A 26,708-nucleotide genomic window follows, 5' to 3' on the forward strand; every position below is an offset into this window, starting at 1 on the left:
AATTTTTTTATGTTTTTTTTTTTATATTGATAGTTGTTGAAAACAAAAACCCATAGAAGAGTTTGCCCCAATTAAAAGTAATTTTTGTCCCAAATGTATGTGACATAGTCACTAATTCTTTTTTTGTGTTAAGGTTTTATTTTATTTTTATTTTTTCATTTTTCACTCATTTTTGAGGTAACAATGCATGTGAAAATGCTATAACAGAAACTGAACTTACATAGCTCTTCTATCAGAAGGGTAATCCCTTAAACCCTCTGAATGTACGTTGCTTTCCATTCACGTATTATCATGGAATGAAGTGAAATAAACGAGTAAATAGGTAAATTAAGTGATATTTACCCATTGTCCTCACTAATTCTGTGTAAATCTTAGTCCAACAAATATGTACTTTTAGACTGGCCCAAAACAAGAGCCTGAATGATGAGATTTCTGAACAGGTGTGATAAAATATACTGAAACGGTCTCCACTGAGATTCACAATCATCTGACCATGTAACTGTCAGTTTGACTGTTATAGTTTGATATTTTTGGATATCCTGCGGGACTTAACAGTAGAACTGTATGTTGAGAGGAAGAATAGGATGTGAATTCCTGTCTTACAGATACAGGAGGAGGGCTGGGGAGAGACAGAGGGAGAGGTTATGTCTTCCCCAGCCTTCCTTCAATTATTCAGCACATGTATAAATATGAAGCAGGATGCTGATCTCAGAATAGATGGCAGAAGAGGAGCAGAGAATGGTGGGAAAAAAAACACAAAAGGAGGAGATGAAGGAGGCTTTGATTTAATAGATGACCAGTGTTGTAGAAATGACTGACTGATGCTTCTTAACTCCACAGGGGTTTAGAGAAAGGCTTAACAAAGTAGTCACTGTTAATACCACAGCGCCATGTCCGCACCTCCATCCGTGTCTAGTCCTCCCGCTTCCTGTGATATAATTATCACGGTGGGATAAATCCGACAAGCTTATCATAAACCCAAACCCTGCTCGTAAGATTCATGATGATATTTTTGCTTTTTGTGGGCCTGGACCTTAGCGTGTTTCATCTTGGAGAGGAGGAGGAGGAGGAGGAGGAGGAAGAAGGGGGAGGAGGGAGGGAGAAAAAAAAACAGATAGATGCGTGAGAGAGGGACTGTTACGCACGGTGCGTCTCCATCATGACGTCGTGAATTAGCTCAAGATCGTAGAGGGGGAGAGAAAAAAAGGAGGGGAGTGTGGTGAATCGGTGTTTCGTCGTTTCTGGGGATGCGTTTGTATATAGTGCATGTATATTTTTTGTATGGCTTTTTGTCATTTCTTACCTTTGCCATGCGCAACTGCAATACACGGAGGAAACCCGAATAAGACCCGTTTTGTTTTTCTAACATTGTGTTTACGAACGGAGCAGCTTGCACAGTTATAGCCATATTAATATAGCCATAAAAAAGCGTTGCAAAGATGCATATTTTTACCAAATAATCCGACACCGGGCTTTCCCTGGCGGGTCCCATCAGGAGGACGCACTGTTATCTGGACTGAGCGCATCGAAACTAATAGTAAGTACACATGCTACAGCTTTGCTTCAGGGGGCTAGATGCTACTATCACTGTAGCTCGCTGTGTTAGACGGCATTTATCCAGAAAATGCTCCATTTCCCGTGTAGGTGATCCAGACAGATGCCAAAATCCTTGTTCATTTGGTATGCAAGGGCCATACATTTTCTACAGGCACAGGCCAGATTTGTTTTGAGTTCCCTCCGGTAAGAAACCACCACCATCCTGTCTGCATTTACCTTTTTATGCTTTACAAACACAGGGTGGTATTTTACACCCTTTTAAGCGGAATGCAGCCGGTTTAAGCAGGTGACATCTTATTCTAGACGCTACTTTAAAGAGATCCATTCATATGAGGACTGTGCGGCTCGTTAATATGGTCGGCCTTCCTCTACAGGCCATCACGGATTCCCTTGTCAACAGCCGACAAGTAACTACCGGCAGCATACGGTTGGTGGCACCCTCACTGTGACCCTCACGTCTCAATAGTTCATGCTCAGCCATGCACAAAATACAGCATCTGAGTCCGTGTGCATGTACCCCGGGTGGACCTGCCCGGAGCCTGGAAGTAGCCACTGAAAAAGGAGGAAGGCTCATTACATCACTAACGAACAGTCTCTGCTCTGCTTGGTGCCAGACTTTGGTGCCAGTTCTGTTGAAGCTTGTGGAGGATGCATGGAGAACCACATTAAATCCCAACATGTATCTTCGTTGTCTGACCTTTGATGAAGAAATGCCTCGAAAACACTGAAAACACTTTAGAGAATGGCACACTGATTTTTTCCAGATGTGCAGATTTGTTTCTTTTCTGATGATCTCCAAGTAAGATGATTGACATCGCATCCTCCATAAGGTTCCCTTCATGACATGAAAGTCATGACATCACCAGGGTGACCGTTTGCGTTGACCAGTGCGTAGTCTTCAGTCTTAATCTTGGGGTTGGGTACTGAAATTAGGTGCCAACATAGGCCCGGTTCTCATACGACCAGTGGCAGCTGGACTGAATCACAACACAAAATGTGGTACATCATTTCGGTAGTCTCACATAGCCAGACCTCTCTCCACAGCACTCAGCTCTGGAGAAGGGAGAACATTCTGCTATATGGAGAAAGAAATGCCCTGCCTTGTTTTGAGTTTATATAAACCAATCACAAACATTTTGGGTGGTGTTGAGCCCAGGATGCAGTGAGGTTGCAACTAGGAGGTCGTTCTAGCTTCCTGGAGACTTTGAAAACGCAGATCGCAGATGTTGTGGTGCCACCTGAAGCAAGCGACCAGTGGCAGGACTTATACCTGCAGCGTGCATCCAGTGAGTCAGACTACATTTCGGTGCCACACACCAGAGCTCTTGATTGAAATAGCTGCCCTTGAAGCGTCACCAAACACGTCTAGTTAACATGATCACAATACTCTCACTACATTGCTCTGGCAGCAGGAGGCCTTCTGCTAACATGTTGCTGCCTTAGACATGATAAAAATTCTGAGCTAAACTGTCTAAAGTGTAGCTGTATTTCACTCGAAACAATTCCAACACTGGGCAGGACGTCCAACACGTTAAAAGGAAGGGTAGAGACATACTTGCTATTTAACCACATGTTTGCGTTCATACAAATAATACGCGTGTTGCCATCGTGCCAGAAATAAAAAAAAAAAGGGGGGATCATTACATCTCTTTGCTCCGGACTTTGGTGTCTGTGCTATTAAAACTTATGGGAAATGTAATGGCAATCATGCAATTTGGAGACCAACAGCAAATGAATAAATGTACACATTTGGAAAAATTAGTCACTATGTTTTTCTCTGAAGTATGCAATTTCATGTTTAAAGACATTTCCTCATCAAAGGTCATACAAAAATCTTTATCTCTGTATCTCTATTAAGATAGAAGAGCAGAAGTGGGCATGGTTTAAGCCACAGGTCACATTTAATCGGGCAAATGTTTTAGATTATAACCTACTATTTGTTGGCAACTCAATTGTTGTGCCTACTAGGGTTGAGATGGTATGGATGTTTTCTTAACCGGGTGACAAAGCAACATTCCTGTGGGATGCTGATTTACCACGACCGCCTTAATAATGCTTTTATTGGACTTTGTTGAAGCCAGGCCAGAGCGTTAAGTGTGTGGCGTGTGCAAGTGATGGAGACCGGCAGACTGCTGATGCCACTCATAGTGGAGAGGAAACTTAAACTTAGCGGTAAGCTGTCAGTGTGACAGTAAATACACAGTACAGGTCACAGTGTGTCAGCTAATAAACCATGTAGCTTCTCAAGACCAAGAAAAGTCTGGTCTGTTATTTCACAACTGTTGGAAAAGTGAAGCAGTTTATCCCCAAAATAAGTTTAGCAGGAAAGGTTAACGTTAAGGTAATACTAACGCTAGCATTGTACCTTTACAACGTCCAATCAGTGGGATAGTATTCCTTTCAGAGGCTCTGTAATCCAGCCTTGAACTGCAGTGTCTTTTTGGAGATGTGGTAAAATACCATAATGTTAAATGTAACATAGAATGTCTTCTGTGATTATTTACTCACTCTTCTGTTGTTTTTGTTGTTAGCATGTTGTTGGCCATCGCATCTCCCATAAGCTTCAGTAGAACTGGTATCAAAGTTTGAAGCATAGAGATATTCAGTAGAGACATAATGACCCGTCCTTCTTTTTTAGTTTCCTTGGTGTCACTTCTATTGAAGCCTATGGGAGATTCATGGAGAAGCACATTAAAACTCAATGTATCAGGGCGGCTGTTCAGCCCAGTTGTTAGAGTGTCTGCTCCATGTATGGAGGCTGTCTGTCCTCTGCAGCGGCCGTTGGTTCGACTCCCGCCTGTGGCCCTTTGCTGCGTGTCATCCCCTCTCTCTTCACCCCTCTTTCCTGTCGACTCTTCAGCTATCATATCTAATAAAGGCAAGAAAAGCCCAAACAAACAACTTTAAAACCCAATATCAGCATATGACCTTTGATAAAGAAAGGGCACAGAGATTTATATCAGAAGTCATGTGGACACTTCTGTCTGGGAAACACAGACAGCTACCCCCCTCAACATCTCATTGTAAACATAAGTATATAATTTTACACCACATGTGGTCACCATACTGGTAAGGGACAGTGGCATCTCCTAATTTATGTATGCATGTGTGTCTATGGAGGCAGGAGATCACTGAGTTTTTAAGTGGTTTGCTTTGTTACAAGAGTCAGACAAATATTTATGATTTTTTTTTTTTTTTTTTTGGGCGGCTCTTTTGGTGTCACCTTCAGGAATTGCTCTTGAGAATTTTTTTCTGTTTATTGTCCCCCTCCCCCTAACAGTGAAATCAAATATCCACCCCTCACACCTGGCCATATTGCAGTATCAATAATATTGTGATTAATAGTGCAGCCCTAATCTGTATCTTTTCAAACAACAAATTTATTTGTATTCGGATAGAAGACCAGAAGTGGGCGTGGTTTATACCAGACGTCACAGTAAATTGCGCAGATATTTTATTTTCTAACCTAATATTCATTGGCAGTAAAGGTTGGGCATTGAGAATTGATTCTAAATACAAATGAATTCCAGAATTGAATCAAATAAGAATCGGTCAGTGCTTTTAAAAATGAGAAAAATGCACTTGAGAGATGAACACACAAACTGATTTTGGTAAATGTGACATTGCATCTCCCATAAGCTTCAGTAGCACCGATGTCTGGACCCTTCCTTCATTTTTAGTTTCCTTGGCCACTACAATTTCAACATGTAGTGTGCGTGAGCCGTCGTTGGTGTTGAAATGGAAATGAGAGGATCATCCCTTCCCATTGCAGCTTCCGGCATTATTCACACACACAAGGAAGTAGGCAGCGTCTGTGCAGCAGTGACATTAGAGGTGGATGTAGGTGTTTTTTTTTTTTTGTAACTTCACAAGGCTGCAGCATTGTGGAGCAGTGAAGGCGCTGTCCGTGGTGCTGAAGCCTTAATTGCATTTAAAGCTTGAGGCCAGTTGACGCCCCCCCCTCCCCTCCCCTCCCTTCTCCTTCCCTCTCCCCCCTGTCTGCTCAGTGCTGCTGCAGCCACAGAGCTGCTGATGGAGTTAGCTGGCTCTGTGCTTCCTCATCTGTGCTACACTCACTCACATACTTCGCTTTTATCCGGCTCAGTGTGTGATCGCTGATATTAATGACTCCTGCTGGGCTGTCCTTCTTGCTCCCCCTCTCCTCTGCCGCCTCACCTCCCTCCTTCCCACACAGGACAAAAGCACACACTGTACGCTGTGCCAACACACACACACACATACACACACACACACACACACATACACACATGCACACAGCAACACGCACACTCTGGTGGTGGTGGTGGTGGTGGCGGTGGCTACCTCCTGCATGCTTCTTGTCAGTGAACTCTAAAAATACACTGGATAATGCTAATGAAGTATCCAGCAGAGTTTGTCTGTCTTCCACGAGCAAGCCTCGCTGCCATCTGTCTCCCTTTCTGTGGTGCTTTGCTTTGTTATGCCCCCTCTCCCCTCCCCTCCCCCACCCACCCACTTCACCACACACACACACACCACCCCCTTGCTGCCTTGTTAAGTGTGGATGTGTTTATGTTTGTGCATGTGTGACAACCTCATAAAGCAACATTTATTATTCAAAACTGCAAATGAGCAGCTATATATAGTGTGTTTATCATTTTTACAGTCAGTATGTGTGTGTGTGTGTGTGTGTGTGTGTGTTTGTGTTTCTCTTCCTACCAGCACTCGAGGCGCTGTGGCTCACGGGACTCAAGGGTCTTTTGACTTTTTGCTGGTTAGCATAGCACACTCATTCTGTACTGATGAAATGTGCACATTGGCAGTCAGTGTGACGACTGAGTGGCCTGTTGTTTCACCATTATTGTAAAGCAGCAGGAGTCTTTGCGCACATTAAGTTGCATTTATGGGACAGTTCACCTCTTACTCAAAAATACATATTTTCCTCTTACTTGTAGCGGTATTTATGCCCATAGATTTTTTTTTTGTGTGAGTCGCCAGGTTTTGGAGATAACAACAATAGAGATGCCTGCCTTCTCTTGAAAATAATGGGACTAGATGGCACTCGGCTTGTTGTGCTCAAAGCACAAAAAAATGCAATACAGTAAGGACTTCTGGTGGATTCTACCATTGAGAGAAAGCAGTTTTTGCATGTAACTGCCCACAACCAGGTTTGTGGATTATCCTGATACTGCATCATGAATTGTGGATAGAAATATTGCTGTTGAGTTTTCCATTTTATTGGTGAGAGGGCATACACCTCTACAGCATCTCACACCAGGACAGTCTAGATGGATAAAAAGCACTGCAGATGAGATGAAGTTTTGATTTTGGAGTGAACTATCCTTCTAGTTCATGCAACTGTTTTCTCTGTTTGTTATTTCTTGTTATACCATGGTCTGGGTGAATACTCTTTTCTGATTGCCGGGCAGATGTGCGTTAAGACCACTTAAAGCTCACACCACTTCCTAACTGGAGGCGATGTGAACAAGCGAGCGAACGAACAGCTGATTGCCTCGGTTTTCCTAAATGAGGATGTCCTAACCTGCTCTGTGCATCAGCAAACAGGCTGTCATCTTGATCGCCCCCTGGTGGCTTGCTGCAGTACAGGTCATAAACCCTGCCTTTAAATATTATATATAATAGACATGAGCCAAAACATCAAAGCCAATGTCAACACTAATGTTTGTTCAAGTGTTGAATTTTCTGATCAGTTTGGTTTTAATAATACAAGTTCATAAGTTATTTGTTGCTATAAAACATATTAGTTAATACTCATTAATTCTCTGATTCCAGCTTCTTAAAAATGAATATTTTCTTTACTTCTTTATGACAGTACCTAAATATCTTTTGTGGTGTTGACAAAAAGCAAAACATTTGAGGATATCATCTTAGGCTTTAGGAAACACTGATCGATATTTTTCACCATTTTCTAACATTTTATAGTCCAAACAACTTATCGATTAATCAAGAAAATAATCAACACATTACCAGACATTGAAAAGAATCATTAGTTGCAGCCCTAGTAATGGGTTTGAATCTGGCTCGTACGTGGCATTTCTGTGGTTTGCATGTTCTCCCCGTGCCTCTTTCCCCAACCATCAGAAACATCCATGTTAGGTCAATTCTCCAGGCACTATCCCTGACCAAGGTGCTGGCTTAGCACTGGAGTTGCTCCCTGGGCTGTGCACAGTAGCAGTCCACTGCTGCTGATACCAGCACAGGCTAAGTGCAGACTGAATCTGACAGTAGTTGTCTCCATTACCTTTAACTTTAAAAGGGCCACTTGACCGAAAAAGTCAGTACCAAGTAGTATTGGAACTTCTCCAGTCAAACTCTATCTGGATTCAATCGTTTTTGTACCCAGATCTAGATAAAAATGACTGTGTATGGTTTTGCTCACAGCCAGTCACCACAAGCATTCTTTGATTTTATGCAACATGTGATTGGCCCACTACAACAGCAGCAACTGCAGTCATTCAGTCATCCACTGCTCCACACTCACTATCTGGGGATTTGTGTGTAGAGGACTATATACTGTGCTCACTCTACAGTGAAGAATGAGCAGGGCCATCCTATTCTGTCAGCGGCTTTCTATGCATCCAGTGACACAGCTACAGCTGGGCCGCAGCTTGATTTATAGATAACGTGATACAGTCTTCTCACATTACTGGATGATAAATCCCTCTGGAAATAACATCACATTTCATCTCTGTTCTTTATAGCAGCCGTTCCCAAACTTCATAATAAAATGGCCCATTTTGAAAGCTGAAAATCTTTTCTGGCCAACCCAAACCGTTAATCACAACTCTGATCACCGCATGAGACTAATCGTACCACTGATAAGAAATAACATGCATTCTGGTGTTTAAATAAATAAATACAGTGTAACCCCTGTTTAATTAGGTCAGATAAATTAAGAATGAATGTAACTGAACAATGAACATGTCATTTAAATCCCATGGCTTTGTTTTATTATTAGTTCTGATTTCATAAATATTTGGTAATGGTAATTTCATACTTCCATTCATTCATTCTCCATGATCAGTTATTTCTTGAAGGGTTGAAGGGCTTCACAGGAGGCCTATCCCAGCAGACACTGGGCAAGAGGCAGAGTACACTCTGGACAGGTCGCCAGTTTATCTCAGGGCTGACACATAGGCGTCTTGTCCACTCGCACTTTTGGCTGCACTGAGCCAAACTATGTCACACTGATTTGCATTTCTATTACCACTTTTATCATGCCGAGCTGTGCTGAGCCATGCCAGAGATGGATCTTCTCTGGGGTGGGGCCAAAGCGAGCCCAAGTCTGTGCTGCGATGACGTCTGCAAACTGCGGCCAATCTGTGACTTTCTCCCCCTCAAACAAATGTGTGCTGTGATACTCAGCTCATGTGTGCACAGGATACATTTCTAAAGGTGTCTGTATGTTCAGCTATAAGCAGTTTTGTAGCTTCTAACTGAATCTCTGTGGTTTGAAGTTGACTTTCTCTCCTGTGTCGCTGTTTTTACATTCAGGTGTCTGCTTTATTTCACCATTTCATGTTCACTTTCAGCTGTGTAGAAGTCGTGTCAAGTTACCGCTGATGAAAACTGAAAATTTTCTGGTTTTGCTTCTTCACAGTAAAAGCTTTTGAATTACACAATAAGACTGGACTTTTGATGTGAGGAATTTATAGGAAGTTCAGTGTTTATTTGCATTTTTTATAGCTGCTCGACTTGTGCTAAGCTGCTCTGCTTCAGTCAGTACACCTTTAACTGAGCAGCCCTGTTGTAATGGAAATGCAAATCCTGAGTCAAACCAAGCCGAGTCAAGCCAGCACATGGGGCTCAGTATGAGCGTGCTGTGGAGCAGTGCCCATCACTTGTGCAGATAACTGAATTAGCAAAATAAAATGAAAAAAAAATGGCAAAGAAAAAATCAAGCAGGTTGTCACGCATGCACAAACATAATCAAGCAACTCAAACAACTGCTGATAGCTGAATGTTAGTCCATTTGCCCCAGCCTGCGGGCTAATTGTAGAAAGCTTGTCCATCCATTAGTGAGCATGTACAGGTTCGCCAGTCTAGTCTCATTGGTTAATATGAACTTTTTCAACTAACACACATGGTCTTGGACAGTGAATTACTAGTACATATTAAGAGAAACTCATATTATCTTCAGCCATTGATTAAAAAAAGAGGCCAGCCAACATGTTTAGGGAATTAATTTTGCTTTCACCTAAGCTCTGCCAATAAAAACATTACAATGTTTACCAACAGATAAGAGGCATATATTGCTTGATTAGTGGCTATCGGTTGTACACTACTTTTCACAATGCAGTATGGGTTACTTTGAGTCCACTATATTGGGTATAATAATTCTCTCAATGCATTAGGACAGCACTATAAAATGGCAAACGCAGCCACTGTGAAGTGGTCTGTACAGTGAGTAGTGAGTGTTTTTGGACATCTGACAATGATATGCTAAATTAGTAGAGTTCTCTTTTAATGTATCCCAGAGTTTCTTGGCCAGTGAATAGATGGGGTTGGTCATTGTGCCTAAAATAGCTGTAAACACACCTAAAAACACCTTTCAGCTTCTGTTCCCAGCATTTACAAGCTGTTCCACATGCTTTTCTACCCCAACATGGACAAAACTCTGAAGTCTACTGAGTGGTGTGAAATGGTTCCATGGGCGTCCACTTTGCAAAAACATATCAGCCATCAAACCCTCAGCTGAAACCTTGTATACAGGGCCTTTGAAATTAAGCCAAGCTGGCTCTCAGCTGAGCATGGGCTGTCTGCACTGTAAATACAAATAGAAGCAGAGAGAGAAAAGTGGACTCGTCTTGCAGTTCATCCTCTCTGTGCACAGTCAGGCGAGCTGCAAAGGGAGTTTTTTTTCCCCCAGAAAACTTGATGCATCCCTTTTAGAGGGACGGGCAGCAGTGGACCGAAAATGACTGTATCTGAGGCCTGAGTGTGTAGCAGTAAATACTGGAGGAATATTTTCTTTTTGTCCTTTGTTTCCACTCCCGACTTTTTCCCAAACCCTCAGTTTCTCTCTCACACTTCCCTACACTGCTAAAAATAAGGGTCCAAGGAAGTTCTTCCTAAAGGGCTGAGGTTCTACAAGAACCCCATTTTTGAAGCAACCATTTGTTAGGGGTTCTTTGTTAGACTAAGGGTTCCATTAAGAACCATTTTCATCTAAAGAACCATTATTAGAAGAAAGGGTTCTTTAAGTATTCTAGAAATCCTCAGAGAACTCCTTTTTTCAAATGTTCTTGGCAGAACCTCCTGGGTGGGTTCTAGACAAAAACCCTTGGAACATAAAAGAGTTCCCAATAGAGCCCCCACCCCCACCCAATTGAGTTCTAGATAAAACCCTTGGAACATAAAAGAGTTCCCAGTAGAAATTCCCAGCTGGGTTCTTGTTACCACCCTTAGAAGGTGGACAGGTTGTCTATAGAACCCTCAGAGAGGTTCTATGTATAAGTCTCTGAAAGGGTTCCAAGTGGAACCTTTAATGATAATATTAATAAGAATAAGAATAATGGTAGTGCATTTTATTTACAAGCATCTTTAAAGACTCCCAAGGAAACGTAACAATAGAAAAGACAATTGCCACTTTATAGTACCAGGAAACAAAAGGGATTCTCCTTAAGTAGACAAGCCAAAGAACCCTTTGTGGTTCTAGTTAGCACCTTTATTTGTAAGCGTGTACTTTGTTTTAAAAGGTCTCTCTTCTTTCTCTTGCAGATCCAGAGATGGCACGGCTCTTGTTTCTGATTATTCTCTCTGCTCTTCCATCTCTTGTTGTGCCCATACATAATTCATCAGCTGGAGGTAATTTGTGTGTATTAGTGTGTGTGTGTGCGCGTGTGTGAGAGTGTATGCGGGAATCTGTCTGTGTGTGTTTATTATATGCATTAATGGACAGAAGTAACTCCGCAGAGATCGCTAAGTGACCTGAATGAAGCACTGTAATTTGTGTAGTGAGGAAAGCATCAGTTAAACTGACAATATATCATGTTGCTGTAATACATCTACATTATCTGGAGACGGAGCTTCCCCTCTCTGCTCATGTCGTCTTTCATTCCTCTTCCTCCTGTCTTGTTCTCAGGCTGTGCCATCATCCGGCCTCCCAGGGACGGGGGGATCCGCTACAGAGGCCTGACACAAGAACAGGTACAGAGAACGACGTTACTGAATCTAAAGTACAGAACTTCACTCATCAAATCAAACACATGAAACCACAGGTGGCTTCAAGTGCAACAAAAAATAGAATAATGTCCAGTCTAGAACAATGTCTGTCTGTCCGTCTGTCTGGATAGATGTATCCTGGTAAACCTTCGATTTCATAGCCTTTCTACATCAAAGCTAAATAAGACTTATGGTTTAAAAATGTGTATTTTGATCAGCATTAAGAGAACTGTCAGCAGTTTTAAAAAATAAAATGACTACTCACTACAACTGTGCTGTGAAATGAAAACATTCTGTCAACTCGGTAAGAAAATTTAATCACCAGGAGGTTGGGCCATTACAAGGTTTAATAGCCAATAGTTTGATCTTTTAAAATATATTTTCCCAGCATAATTGAAAAGTAAAAATTAAAACCCCCTGTTAATACAGTTTTGTCCCAATTCTCAAGAGTGAGGTTAATACATATCAAATGGTGATAATTGCATCATATGATGAGGAATATTTTAGCTAATGATATAATATTACTGCTACCACTAATAATAACAATAATAATAATGGTAATAATAATTATAATTATGATAATTGTAATGATGTAAAGTTCATCTAGGGTACAGCTTTACCTTGCCATCAGACAACCTTTTCTGACAGGAAACCACAGTTATATGAGCCAAATATTGCTCACTTCCCACAAACAAACTCCATAGGTGACATCAGTATTTTTATCTCACAGAATACAGAGGTTTCTGGTCTACCGCTGCTTCGATCTGTTAGTTTGTTTGTGTTATTTTGTGACTTCTGTGCTTTATAAAGTCAATTCAGATTCACCAAAGTCCCTCAATAACCAATTTAGGCACTGATAGTTTAGCTCCTTCCGTGCTCAGTAAGGCAAAATTAGTGTCTTTAATTAGTGTTTTTCCTTAAGAGTCTGGTTGCTTTGGTGAGAGCGATGCAATTTACTGTGGTTTCTCATCAGAAAAGGCTTCCTGACAGCAAAGTAAAGCAAATAAAATATTCTAAATATAGCGTGCACGTAAACTGATATTGATTTTTTTTAGGTGGGCCTTTTATATCTTCCCAACTCGGATCTCTTATGATAGGTTATAAATGACATATTTATGAGACTCGAACAGCTGGAAGAGTTTCTGTCGCAATTTGTGCAGGGTCATGTCGTGTAATGCCTGTACTACGTGCATAAATCAATAGTAATTCATATACCCTTACTATAAAGTGTTACCAATCAGAATCTGATTGCACTATTCTGTGTCTGCACAGCTTGTGTGCATATCAAACACACAACATATGAAAGAAGAGAGAAGGTATAATTCAGTTTGTGACAGCCCATCAATTCAGACAGTATTGCCATCAAATGTTCTTCCTATTAGAGCTTTATTGTCACAGCCATATGGCAGCAGAGTCTCTTGCACTGAGACAGAATGAAGAGGCTCCCTAAGTGACTGAGAGACTGAGAGTATGAGAGAGCATCAATCACCCTTTAATGCCTGTCTCTCCATCCGCGTTTCTCTTACAGATCCGCAGTGTGCAGATCCTGCCTGTGGATTATGAGATAGAGTACATCTGCAGAGGAAACCGGGTGATCGTGGGACCCAAGGTCAGGAAGTGTTTACCCAACGGCACATGGACGGACATGACGCAGCACAGCAGATGTTGTGAGTCCTTTCTGATCTAATTCTCATCCTCTCTTCACCCCGTCCTCCGCCCTTTCCCAAAATTTCTCTTTACCAGACAATTCTTGCATATAATCATCAGTTGTTACGTGTTCTGTCTGGTTCATAAAACATCAAAATATAGCCACAGTTATAATAAAATAAAATCTCGGCTGTTTTGACAGCACGTTACCGCCTTCCCCGTTTACACTACACACAGAGGAAAATGTGTGAAATCCTGTGCAACCTTTACTCTCACTCTTATAAGGACAGGGATTGGAGTCATTTTTATTGTCTGATACAGTGAACCTGTTAACAAACAGTTGTGTATTTATGCACTCTTAGAAATAAAGGTTCTGAAAGAACCACTTTCTGAAGAAAGGGTTTTTCAAGGGTTCTTTGTAAGATTTAGGGTTCCATTAAGAACCTTTTTCTGTGAGAAAGAGTTTTTCAGTGACTGTTGACATCCTTGAAGAACTCTTTTGTCAAGGTATTGTCAAGGGTCCTTTGTGCCATAATATAAAAGAACACCCTGGGTGGGTTCTAGATAAAACTCTTGGAATATGATTATGTTCTCTGTAGAACTCCCTGGGTGAGTTCTAAAGAAAAACCTTGGAACATAGAAGGCTTCTCAGTAGAACCCCCTGAGTGTGTTTGAGATAAAACCCTTGGAATATATAAAGGTTCTCAGTTGAACCCCAGGTGTGTTCCAGGTAAAATAGAATATAAAAAGAGGAGACCTTGAGTAGGTCCTAGATAAAACCATTGGAATATAAAAGGGTTCTCAGTAGAACCTCCTGGTTGGGTTTGAAGTAAAACCCTTGGGATATTAAAAAAAGGTTCTCAGTAGCAGCCCCACTAGATAAAAGTCTTTGAATATGAGAAGATTCTCAGTTGAACCCCAGGTGTGCTGGCTCTTGTTCCTACCCTTAGAATATGGAGAGGTTGTGGATGGATCCTCCAGAGAGGGTTCTGAGCCGAACCATTGGACCAAAAAAGGGTTCTCCTTTAGAAAGTTCTCCGTAGAGCCCCCTTGATGGGTTCTATAAAAGAAACCTTGGAATATATAAAGGCCCTCGGGAGAACCTTGAGATAGTTCTAGATAAAACCTTACGAATATAAACAGGTTCTTGGTAGAGCTCCCAGGGTAGGTTCTTGTTAGCACCCTTAGATGGTGGAAATACTCTGGATAGAACCCCCATAGAAGGCTTCTCCTGCGACAAGCCAAAGAACCCTTTATGGTTCTAGTTAGAGTGTACATTCAGCAGTTACTGAGCATCATCATCATGTATGTGAAGTTGTGTTTTTGGACACTTGCTGAGTGTAAATCCAACACTGACTCTGTCTTGGTCTCCTACTGGACATATATGGCTCTTTAGCTGCTGAATGTTCTGCTGTGTTCACCAGGCAGTTGCTAACTGTGTTCTATGTGCTGAGCAGGTGGTGTACAGAGCTTTTTTTGGCTGAAAACAGCTGCCTGCTGTGGCTGAAAACTGCACTATGACAGCAGTGAGAGTGAACTAAAAGCAGGTGATGATTCTCTGTACATTCATCACTTCGCTCCTATTATCACTTTGTCAGGGAACATCACTGACTTTATAAAGCTACACTCTTGAATAAAAGTGCTAACTAGAACCATATAGGGTTCTTTGCTTTGTTTCCATAGGAGAACCCATCCAGAACCCCCTATAAAAATCTTATACATAATGTATGGTGTAATGGTCCCACCCAGAACCCTGGGGTTACATACAGAACCTCTCCACCATCTAAGGGTTCTAACAGGAACTCACCAAGGGGATACTACCCCCTAGAACCCTTTTATATTTCAAAGTGGGTTAGCACTTGATAGCTGACATCCATGAATCAGCAACTAACTGGTTTTAAAAAAATGAAAAATGATGTGAAATTCAAGAGGCGCTGTACTTTAGTGCTCCCTCACCTCAGTGAGCTTTGGCATGGCATTTTGAAATGCCACCCTTTTACAGGTGTGGAAATATTAATGTTTTGCAGTGTAAACCTGACCCACAAATCACCAACTTTATGCATTATAGCTGCACAATAGCAGCAAAACTGTCAGGATCGCAGTGTGTTCTCCAACAGACTGATCCTACAGCTGGAGCAGTGAGAGAGAGAGATGTCAGATTCTACAGTTTCTCTCCTTCGCACAGTAGTAGAAAGATCTGGGCTATTAAAAAAACTGACAAATTGTTTCAAATGTGTTCTCAGTGGTTGAACGGCAGCAAAATAAGTAAGCCTTCATCAAAGTCGTGAACTCTCACTCGCTTTTTCTCCCTCTCGGTCTCTCCCTCCTTTTCCCTTCATATCGTAACAGTGAATTTTAGTAGAATCATAGTCCACATGTGGAGGTCTACACTCTCCTTTTTAGCCTGGTGTTTGGCTGCAGTGTAGAGTCTACAGTTTCATGATTTAATCAATTTTGTTGCACCCTGAACACTGATCAGCTGAGCTGACAAAGCACACTGGATTCTCTATCAGACGCACTGCTGAAAGAGTGTGTGTGTGTTTGAGAAAAATGGAGACGGACAGAGGGTGAACAATTGCATGCAATGTTTCTAGAAGGTTTGCCACTTGACCTGCCTACCCCGACCTGTGGTATGTTCGAATAAGTTGACACACACCCGCCCGACCTGCAGATCACTACACAGCACATTACTCAGCAGCACAGAACAAAACATTTTTGAATTGTCCAATTTAATTTGGATGAGAAACTGATCTTTAAATGAAGTAGGTTAGGCTGTAACTACACCTAATCTTATTTGTTGCTAAGCTGTGTGCAATAAAGAAACAAGGCATACAAATCAACAAATCTAGGGTTCCCTTCTACACATAAGTGCAGTGTGTGTTTATGTAAATTAACTGATGTGTACTGGTCACAAACAGCAGCGGTTAACCGATTAATGGTTAACCATTAACAAGCTAAAACCCATCCAGGGGGATCTAAATATAGCTTTTTTTTCTAAGGGTTTCACCTAGAACCCTCTTGTCTTCTGAGGTTTCTATGAAGAACCATATAATGTTCTCCAAATGAGGCAGAACACTACTGAATCCCATATCTTCTATATGGTGGTCATTCATCATCAATGTTCTAATTGAGAAAATCCAAGTCATTTTTAATGAGTAAAAAAAAATATCAACAGGAGAGGTCATGTAGGTTCTGTGGAGAACAGATCAAAAGTGAGCGTAGAACCAGTGGAATCAGCAGCGTGACGGATAGGACACAAACTCTCTCCAAAAAAGTGTTCTACAGAAGCAAATGGTTCTGGGTAGAACCTCAGCCCTTCAGGAAGAACCCTTTTGGAACCTTTATTTCTGAGAGTGTCTGTGATCAAACAACAGTTTCATCTTAGAGGATTTGATCAGGCTGTAAATATCAACAAATGACCTACAAAATCTGTCAGTTAAATCTGAACTTCTATCTTGACCTTGGGAACAGTGTGGACGACAAAATAATCTCAACTCAAAGGTTCACCAGCTAACTTCATTTGCTGTTTTCATCTCTGCAGTAAACACTAAAACCAGTCACAACATCGACTGGAAAGTGTCAGAGTTATTGATCTGCAGGCCGGTCACATCCAAAAGACCGACCTTGAATATTTGGTCGAGTGGACACAAATTTTCCGTGAAATTCTCCTCTTGCTGTCCAAACAGAGCTTTTGAACACACCTTGTTTGTTTGAATTCTGACCTATGAATAGGTTTCTTGTTTTGTTATTCTGCTGTGGTCTGTTGATTGCTGATTAGCTTTTATGTCTGCATACTCTAAATATGCATGCATAATGAAGAGCTATATAAATAAATAAATGTAAATGTGAACTTATCTGTGACACCCCCACAGAGAATAATTCAGGCTGATGCTTGCTGGATATTGCCTCCACACATTGGATAATTTTGAATAATACTGAAAATTGGCCAGTGAGGCTGAGGAGGTGGGTGTGGTACTGGTGTACAGATAACCACTGTAAGTGGGCGTGGCCTTCTGGCAACGTAGTGTGTGACGCGGGAGGTAACAGCGCTCAGTGCAGCAGTGAACAGCCAGTAATCAGAGCGAATCAACCATGTGCAGCTGCTGTCAGACAAGGGCTGGGCCATATATCGCATATTGTATCGTGATATGAAACTAGATAAAATCTTAGATTTTGGATATCGTTATAACATATAAGGCTGTATAAAAGTAAAGTGATGTACTTTTCTGACCTTACTTCTACTAATTATTTGCCTTTACCCATTTGATGTTTGTATCCACATCACTGATTATTTCTCAGATGTCTCATTGTGTTAATTAGGGGTGTTTAATGATTAATGATTAATGGCTGTGAAGAATTTAACCAATTGAAATGTCTTTAGAATTAGTCAGTAGTGTAGAAATGGCTGTCAGTGTGCCTAATTTGATATTGTTTTGTCTGGCTGAGGCATTTGATGAATGTGGAAACTTCAAGTTACAATGAGGGGGGGAAAGTTATTATAGTTATTATACAATTATTAGTATTTTCAACTACTGGTTAAGGAAAAATGCACAACATTTGCAGCCCTAGTGTTAATATATTGTGAAAGCATTAATAGTCATATCTATAATATTGTTGCAATATCGATATCAAGGTACTTGTTTGATTCTATCTACGTCGCCCAGCGATAATGCAACACACTTATTTTATCACTTCGGCCACTTTCACCCTTTGGAGTACACAACATGTCATCAGTCACGACCTATACGATCAATGATTATTGATATCGAGCAATATAAAACTTCATTATTGTGATAGTTTTTTCAGCAGTATCGCCAAGGCCTCTGTCTGCAGAGAAACACTGCTGGAGCTTTGACTAGAAGGACATTTGTGGCTCCTTTCTGAAAAAGTGTCAATGTTGTACCTGTGTTGTAGCGAGCTAAGCTAAGCTACACTAGACACACACACACACACACACAGCAGAGAGTTTCACAGCTCCCTGCTGTGTATGTGTGTGTGTGCTCAGAGTCGTGTCAGTATGGAGCCATAGCCCTGCTGTTTCTCATACAAGGGAACAAATGCAGTCCAGTGGGGCTTCTATAGTCATCAAAAGCACCAAAATTGATACTAAGTAGAGGGTTGGCAAGACTAGTGCAAACTCCCATGAATGATGGGTCTCGATCAGCATAAATTTAAGATCGATCGCCGTTTCACAGACTCATACTCAGATGTTTTTCATGATGTAGAGCAGTCCCAAACGCTCAGCATTGGCCCTGCAGAGTTCAGTATGATTTAAAACATTAGCTGGTGCTTTGAGCCATTTTCAGCCCATGAAATTGCATGCAGATTTTTAAGAAATGTCAATATTAACATTAGCATTGATGTGTTTCATCACAGTGATATCCTTTAGTTTACAGCTCAAGAACATGTTAAAGTGTTTTTTATTATACATTACAAGGAAGTTAACCCGAAATCAAAAGTACACATTTTCCCCTAGCTTGTAGTGCTTTTTATCCATCTAGATTTTTTCGGTGTGATTTGCCCAGTTTTGGAGATATCGGCCATGAAAATATCTGCCTTTCCTCCAATATAACTGGACTAAATGGCACTTGGCTTGTGGTGCTAAAAAAAAAGCATGAATACAAATTCAAAACCACTTTCTCCTTCCAAGAATCATGACCTGGTTGCTGAAGATAATCCACAGACATTGTTGTGAGCATTTTCATGTAGGTACCATTTTATTTCCAGTAGAAAGAAAGTAGTTTTGGTAGATTCAACTGCAGGAAGAAGGTACTTCCCACATGAAACTGCTCACAACAAAGTCTGTGGATTATCTCGAGTAACTGGGTCATGATTTCTGAAAAGAGACACTGGTTTTGAATTTTTAAAATGTATTTTTTTTTTTTTTTTGTGGTTCTTTGAGCATCACAAGGCGAGTGCCATTTAGTTTCATTTAATTTGACAGAAGGCAGACATCTCTATGGCCAATATCTACAAAACTCTGCAACTCACACCAAAACAGTCAAGATGGATAAACAGCACTACAGGCCAGAGGAAATATATGTATTTTTGATTTTGGGTGAACTTTCTCTTTGAGTCATTTTACTGCTTCTGCTTCATTAGCATTATGCATTAGACCACCAGCATCTCAGACCAAAACAATTGTGTTTTTGTGTTTCCTTCACTCTTTGGAAATAAAAGAAAGTGTCATCTGAACACACTGGACCTCATGCAAGAACAACTGATACAGACGAAGAAGTGTACGAGTGATTTAGGAGAATTTGTCGCATTCACCAATTTTCTCGGATTTTGAGTTTTCTTGCAGATACAAACACAATTTACGAAGTCCAGACCTGTCGTAGGAGTCATGTGCAGTCAGTCTACTGTTATCCAAACCTAAGTTTTTCACTAATGACTGTATATTTCATTCATCTGAAGACATTTTGAGTTTGAAAAAAAAATACACCTCATAATTATGTCAACATTATCCTGACTGCATTTTAAATTATAATATAAATTTACACATGAAGCCAATCATCAGTAAGTCTCTGTCCAGGGGAACTCACTCGCTCTGTCCTGAATCTCTGTGATGGAAACTTCCCTTGACACCCTCCTCCTCATCCTCCTCCTTGTCCTCCTCCTCCCATTGCAGTCATCGATCATCTCGCTGTGGCGAGGCATTTTTTTTTTTTCATATCGAGACATTTCAGTTATATTTCAGTGACAGTCTGACCCTCAGGTAACTCTGCATTAACAGCATTAGTTTTTTCCATTCTTTCCGTTCACTGCTGACTCTGTTAAAATGAAAATTGAAATGAATGAAATGAAAAATGAAAATAAAAGCAGGACATCAAACTTAGAGCTTGTAAAGTTACACCCAATGGTATTATTGGGGTGTTAATTATGCTAATTAACAAGTTTCATGCACGCGCACTCAAATACACAGGCGGATCATTAACAAAGTTATCTGAAGTTAACAAGCGTTTGTTGAATCTGACGTGGCATGTTTGCACGAGAATATGAAAAGATAAGAATATGAAAATGTTCTTGCATGAGGCCCAAAACTCAGATCAAACTATTAAGCAAGGCAGTGCTCATCAAATATAAATCAAGATTGCATTACATATCATCTCCAGTGTTTTCAGAGACATATTTTAGTTTACTGTTTCACTGTAATACATGAATGATTGTGACCGGGCAGCCGCTATTTTGGGTCTGGCTCCCAAAACTCGGATCAAACCGTCAAACTAGGCAGTGTTGATCAAATATGAATTCATATTTTAGTGTAGTGGAGAGAGACTCACATACATTAGCTTACATCCTGGATAAACAGAGAATTTCAGATAACAACACACACAGAGGGAGTGTGACTTCACCCTCTGATCGAGACACTATTATACTCCACTATATCTTTAAATAACAAATACTTGTTTGCTGACATCTAATGAGGCTGAAAGTTGTATACTGCACCTTTAACCAGGCGAGTCCCATTGAGATTAAGACTTATTTTTCAAGGGAGACCTGGCCAAGACAGTCAGCAGCATAAATACAACCACATATTGTAGTTCCACAGAAAACGCAAAAAAAGGAGACAAAAATGTAATTTCTACTCAGATCACATCTACAGTCCCTCTGTAAATACTCAGAATAAGGCCAGAGATCCAATCAAATCCCTGTTATATCTCTGTTTTTGTTCCTTCGGCTCACATTTAACATCAGTGGAATTTATTTTTCCCAAGAGTACATTCTCTTTTTTGTTTTCTCCGGCTTATGTAAGAGCACAAGCTGCAATGTGCAGATTGGAGTTTTATTATGTGCTCACATGCTGGAGGGAAGATTCAACAAACTCGACAGCTAAACAAATTATATTCCAGAACTTGGCCATTTTGTCATGAAATCAAACCAAGAACACATTTCCTAAACTATATGGAGGCTGTAACATAGTAAGCTAACATCACAAATGTGGGCTAAGGTGTAACCTAATAAATTACTTACTGGTAACTAACACAAAAACCTACTTATTTTATCTGGGTGAAAAGGGTTTCTGGGACAGTTATGGTTCCATTTTTCCATCCATCATGTTTGTATTATATATTATGTAGTCTAATACCTGAAAATAGTACATTATGATGCACACGTGCAAACATTTCTCAGAGGTAAAGCTGATCAAGGAGGAGAAGTAATTCGCCTCTGGCTCTAATGCTGGCAAAACATTTTTACCTGGCTGCTCATTTGTATTCTGTTTTTTACCTCTCTGTTTGTTCAGGTGTGTGGAGAATCATGTCAGACCAACATAATTAGTTCATTTGTACTTTGAAGAAAAGCTCTGTGTTCTGATTAGCTGGTGTTCAAAAAGGGTGGAGGGTGAAAAACCAAATCCTTAAATGTTAGTGCTTTCAGGTTGATCACTTTCACGAGATCTTTTGCGAATGCGGAGTTCCCATTAAGACACGACCAGCCAACCTGTGCTGGTTCTTTGGCCACACCCACTATGCTTTGGACAAACGATAACATGTCCTCATTCAAAGGACATTTGAAGCACATTTGCCTCTGAGAAATATTCGCCACTCTCCATTTTTTGTTGCATTTACCTTCTTATAACTCTCTGTGCGTCTGTATCCTTTTCTTTTGGCATCCTTCTCCTTCACAGTGCTGCTGTGCCCGCGGGTGTGGACCTCTCTGGAGAACGGCCGGGTGATGGTGAAGCCGCCCGGGCCGCCAGTGGAAGGGACAGTACTCCATTACAGCTGCCACGCCGGCTTCATCCTGGAGGGCAGAAACATCAGCCATTGCACTAAACTGGGCAAGTGGGACGCGCCTAAACCCACCTGCCTCTGTGAGTGTCTAATCCAATGTGACTAAATGAGATTTTGCATTTAACTTCAAATTACAGAAGAATTAAGAAAGTGATTTACGATGGGATGTCATTTATTGTCTCGAGGGAGATCCGGTAGGCTAACCAGGCTAACTGACAACACAGACAGTAATTAATGACATTTGCATTATCACTGCAGCCATTCGAGAGGTAGTGACGCTAGCAAAGACAAATTTGGTGCAAAGTCAGTGACAGGACACACTTATACCACAGTGGCCACCCTGGAATAAATGCTTCAGATACAAGCTAAATTTCTATTATCCATCATAACAAGCAGTAGCAAAGAAATCTACCATGTATTTATTTTAAATCTCAAACAATTCGTCACTTAATTTGTTAATAAGCAGACAATTTATCTGCAACTATTTTGATTATTATGTTTTTCAATGATTGTGTCAATTTTCCGAGCAAAAATGGTTCCATCTTCTCAAATGTGATGATGTTTTTCTTTGATATGTATGATGCCAAATGTCTTTAAGTTGATTAGATAAAAACAAGCAATTCAAAGACATATAGTATATATTTATGTATTTATTGGCTGAAGGTGTCAGAAACGGAATATAATATTCATAAGTATGTTTTCATTAGTTTATAATCACCTGAAAATCACAGAACCAGAACCATATTGTAATTTGAGTCAGAATAATTGCAATGTGACTTTTTTACCATATTGAGTTGTAACTCCTGTATCGTGATACATATTGTATGGCCAAATTCTTGCTAATAAAAAGCCGTAGTTAGGTGCAGCTAGGGCTGCATGATTTGGTGAAAAAGTCATATTGCGATTATTTTGACTGAAATTGCAATTTCCATCTCATTAATGGAAATGATCAGTTTTGCATTACAATTTTCATCTTCACTGAAAAAAAAATTAAAATCATGATGATGTAATATTTATTGAAGTCTGTACCAAATAAAAAGTTTTCCTTTTTCAGAAAATTGCGATTTGGTTCTGGTTCTGTGATTTGGATATTGCACCTAGCCATATTGCAATTTTATAGTTACTTGCGAGTCCTCTGGGAAGGGGAGGGTGAGACAAGATGTTTGCAGTATGCAAGCTCGCTGGTACCTGCGACTAAATCCTGCACACTGCTCCTTTAAAGGAGAAGGAGAAAATAATCTGTGGATTAATCTATAATGAAAATGTAAATTTATCTAAACAACTGATTCTTATTGGCAGAAAAGCTCACTGTAATCAGATAAATCGAACACATCCTGTGCCATTTAATCACACAGACACGGCTCACTTATCTTCTGCAGCCTGCCTCACAAAAATGGGAACATAAGGCTTTAAAGATGACAGATAATTACAAACACCTGCTCTCCCAACGGTGATGCACGGTTGCTAGGCAATAAATGATCTAGCCAATCAGAGAGTAATCCACAGAGGGCAGTGCGTACCTTTGGCACAGGCAGGTAAAACAAATGATGAATACAAGTGAAAACCCGATGTCCCGCGTGTTTAACTGCACGCAGGATAAATGCTCAATGAATATTGTAATGGGAGCGTGAGTGGATGTTTGTGATTTCACTGACACCCAGGAGCGTTCTCAGTTACAACAGTTGGCACATCTACTGTCTGAAAAAGATTTGTCCAAATTAGTGCAAATAAATGACGGTTTAAGAAAAAAACACACAGATGAAACGAAGAACTGAAAGAAATGAGATTGCCAACTGGTTATCAGAGGAGTTGGCATGGCAACCAATAAAGTTGCTATGGGAATGATAGTATTAAAAGGGATGAAAGAGGGAATTATCAGCACAGTTGGACTGGGCATCTGAAAATAGGCTACTTATTGTATAATAAAAAAAAAATCCAGAAGATGTGTAAATGTTTTGTGGCTCATTCAAATTTGTACATAATTACTTATAATGTCCTCTGATGTGGTTACTATACAATTTTCTATGGCACCTACAATATATGACTTTAAGAGATTTAATGTTTATTGCATTAATTTTGTGACATGCCTATAAAATTTCACAGGATTACATAATATGTATCAGGGTTTCTCCTCAGCCTCAAACCAACAGTGCATTTCTCAGGAGACAAACAATGTAGTGTCACTGCCATCTAGTGGAGGGAAACAATTTGAATTTTGAGCTCCACTGCACCAAATCATTACAAATTATACATAAAAGGTAAATAATTTACTTGGAAAACACCAGGATTTTTATGCTGCAGTAGAATAATGTATTCCCTCTATTTAACTATTTTTTAATCATCCGTTCTTTCCCCTTCTTTTTTGTGTTTGCTGGCCAAAGATGACAGAAACTACACGGGTAAGAATTTATCATTCTTATTATCATCATGTTTATTGTGTTGTCATATACAAGGATGTATATGACAGTAAAACACAGACCGTATGGCCTAAAATTTATATCACTGTATAATTTAATCTAAATTTTTCTGCAAGGGTAAAGCACTGGTGTGACAACTGCAAGGTAACCATTAATATTCACTTAAGGGTATTAATTATGAGGACATATTTCATGTGGTACAGAGGTATTTCGAGAACATTTAAAGTGCAAAAATGGAATAAAATTAGAAAAATACAAAACCACTTATAACCACTGTCATCTGACATGATTTAAAGATAATCATTTTCTGCTTGTTGTCTGATTTTTTTTTAAAATCTGAACCATGTCCATACGATGGCAGTACCCAGTTTATCTTGCCATATATCTTCAAATTTGGTGAAGCTCTGATGTTATTGGTTCTTTTATCTGTGCTTTTAAGTTTTTATTGTAACATGTTGCTTTTTTGGTCAAACAAAGTGAGAGCTCTACCATGTTATCACAGTATAGTAAAAAGTCATAACGTAGGCAAATTTCTATTTTTCATGGTTATTCTCAACCTTTTGTAACTAAAGACCCACCTCTGATTGTTGAAACATTTCCGAGGATCACCTTTCCAAATAAATAAGAGATAAACATAACATGACCAAAAAAAAGGAGAAATAAACTGGACTGTGACAGGATTTCACTACATTAAACACAAGTTTTGGCTCAGTATGCTGTTGGACTTTATGAACCCACATGTATTCATGGTCATATTTCCTCATCACACCTCACCTTTTCATTTAAAAAACTGATGCATTGTGTGTCACTACATCTGAGGGAACCTTAGCTAGCTATCACGTTTGTTTCTACGTGATGATGTGTCATGATTGATGTGGTATTAATTACCCTCCCAACATTTTGGCAGCACCACTGCCTCCACAGGGCCCACTAGGTGGCGCTCTGAGGCCTTCCAGTGGACTGTGGCCCAGTGGTTCAGAATGGCTTCACTAAAACATGCAGTTGCTGTAGTGCAGGCTTGTTCAACTGGCAGTGCATTTGCTGGATGTGGCCCTTTAATGACCTAAATCCAGCCCTTTGATCATTTTTAATATATATATATATATATATATATAAAAATAACTGCAACACTGAATTTATTGCAACACAAGTTACTTCTGGGTTTATGGGTCTTTGATCACTAAGATCATCATCTATATTAGTAGGCTAATGAGCCCATTCACTGATTATGTCTAATGCTGAGCACAAAGACACCAATTGTTTTAAAAAGTTTTACCTCAGGCTGTTTAAAGGAGAAATATGTTGTGTATTTACTGTACTAAATCATTAAACGACCATGAAATGTCATCAGAGATTAAGGAAACGTGCCAAGTTGAAATACTGGCTTCTCCAACAACAACGCTACAGAGTTCAGTTAATGCTGAATGTTCGGTTAATGAGAACACTAAGTGTCTGTTTATGAGTCGTAAAAAATCATGAATACTCATTTAGAAGGAGCAGTAATTTATAACAGTTAAATTGAATAATATGTTAATGGGGTCTGGCAGGCAGCCACTGAACTCAAACTCCAGAGTTTTTATATTCAGAGCAGTGAGCTTTTGTTTTCAGGAAAACAAACTTAGCTTTACATTAACAGACAACTGACGGTTATAAACAGCTGATCAACTTACATAGAAGGACTCATCCTTGCTTATAATTGCCAAATTATTATGTTGCACTCGTCTTTCACTCATGTAGGTTCAGTGTTACTGGAGACAACCTGTCTTAACTTTGAATCTGTGAAGGAGTGGGTGGGAGGAAACAGCTTGCTTCAACCATACATTATATGTTAAACAGGGATTTATTATGTCATCTATGGCTCCAGCTCACTATTTAGACTGCAGTACCCTTTTTTGAATGCTAGGAACTCAGATATTTCTCTTTTAAGTAGAGGGGTTTAAGTCAAATTGAATGAATCATTAAATACATGTTTATTTTCCAATTGTGAAAACTAATAAATAAAGTGTGGCAAAAAAAATAAAAAGGTGAAAAACAAGAAACTGTCTTCTGTCTTAAGCTCAACATATAAACTCTGCCACAAACAACATTGCCTTTCAAGTGTTTTTTAAAAATTATCCATCCAAAAAAAAAAACATAAATGAGGGACATGTTACTAAAAGTGTAGCTCATAAATCATTACATAATTATT

The 26,708-nt window shown here is 40.0% G+C and overlaps 1 protein-coding gene across 2 annotated transcripts in view; it reads left to right on the top strand.

Moving 5' to 3' along the window:
- Positions 1-509: 509 nt before the first annotated feature.
- The window catches only part of gabbr1a (gamma-aminobutyric acid (GABA) B receptor, 1a), a 128,096-nt gene continuing 101,897 nt past the window's right edge, over positions 510-26,708 (top strand). The window contains exons 1-6 of one of the 2 annotated variants that reach the window (XM_084726934.1): positions 510-1,537; positions 11,278-11,364; positions 11,642-11,706; positions 13,250-13,388; positions 21,998-22,183; positions 24,485-24,502. In XM_084726934.1, the coding sequence (XP_084583060.1) occupies positions 11,286-11,364; positions 11,642-11,706; positions 13,250-13,388; positions 21,998-22,183; positions 24,485-24,502 (487 nt within the window). In that variant the 5' untranslated portion in view covers positions 510-1,537; positions 11,278-11,285. The remainder of the gene's footprint in view (positions 1,538-11,277; positions 11,365-11,641; positions 11,707-13,249; positions 13,389-21,997; positions 22,184-24,484; positions 24,503-26,708) is intronic. The other variant, XM_084726933.1, reaches the window with a different exon arrangement.

This window comes from Lutjanus erythropterus, chromosome 9 (assembly GCF_056507025.1).
Source record: "Lutjanus erythropterus isolate fLutEry1 chromosome 9, fLutEry1.hap2, whole genome shotgun sequence".
Lineage (NCBI taxonomy): Eukaryota > Metazoa > Chordata > Actinopteri > Lutjaniformes > Lutjanidae > Lutjanus > Lutjanus erythropterus.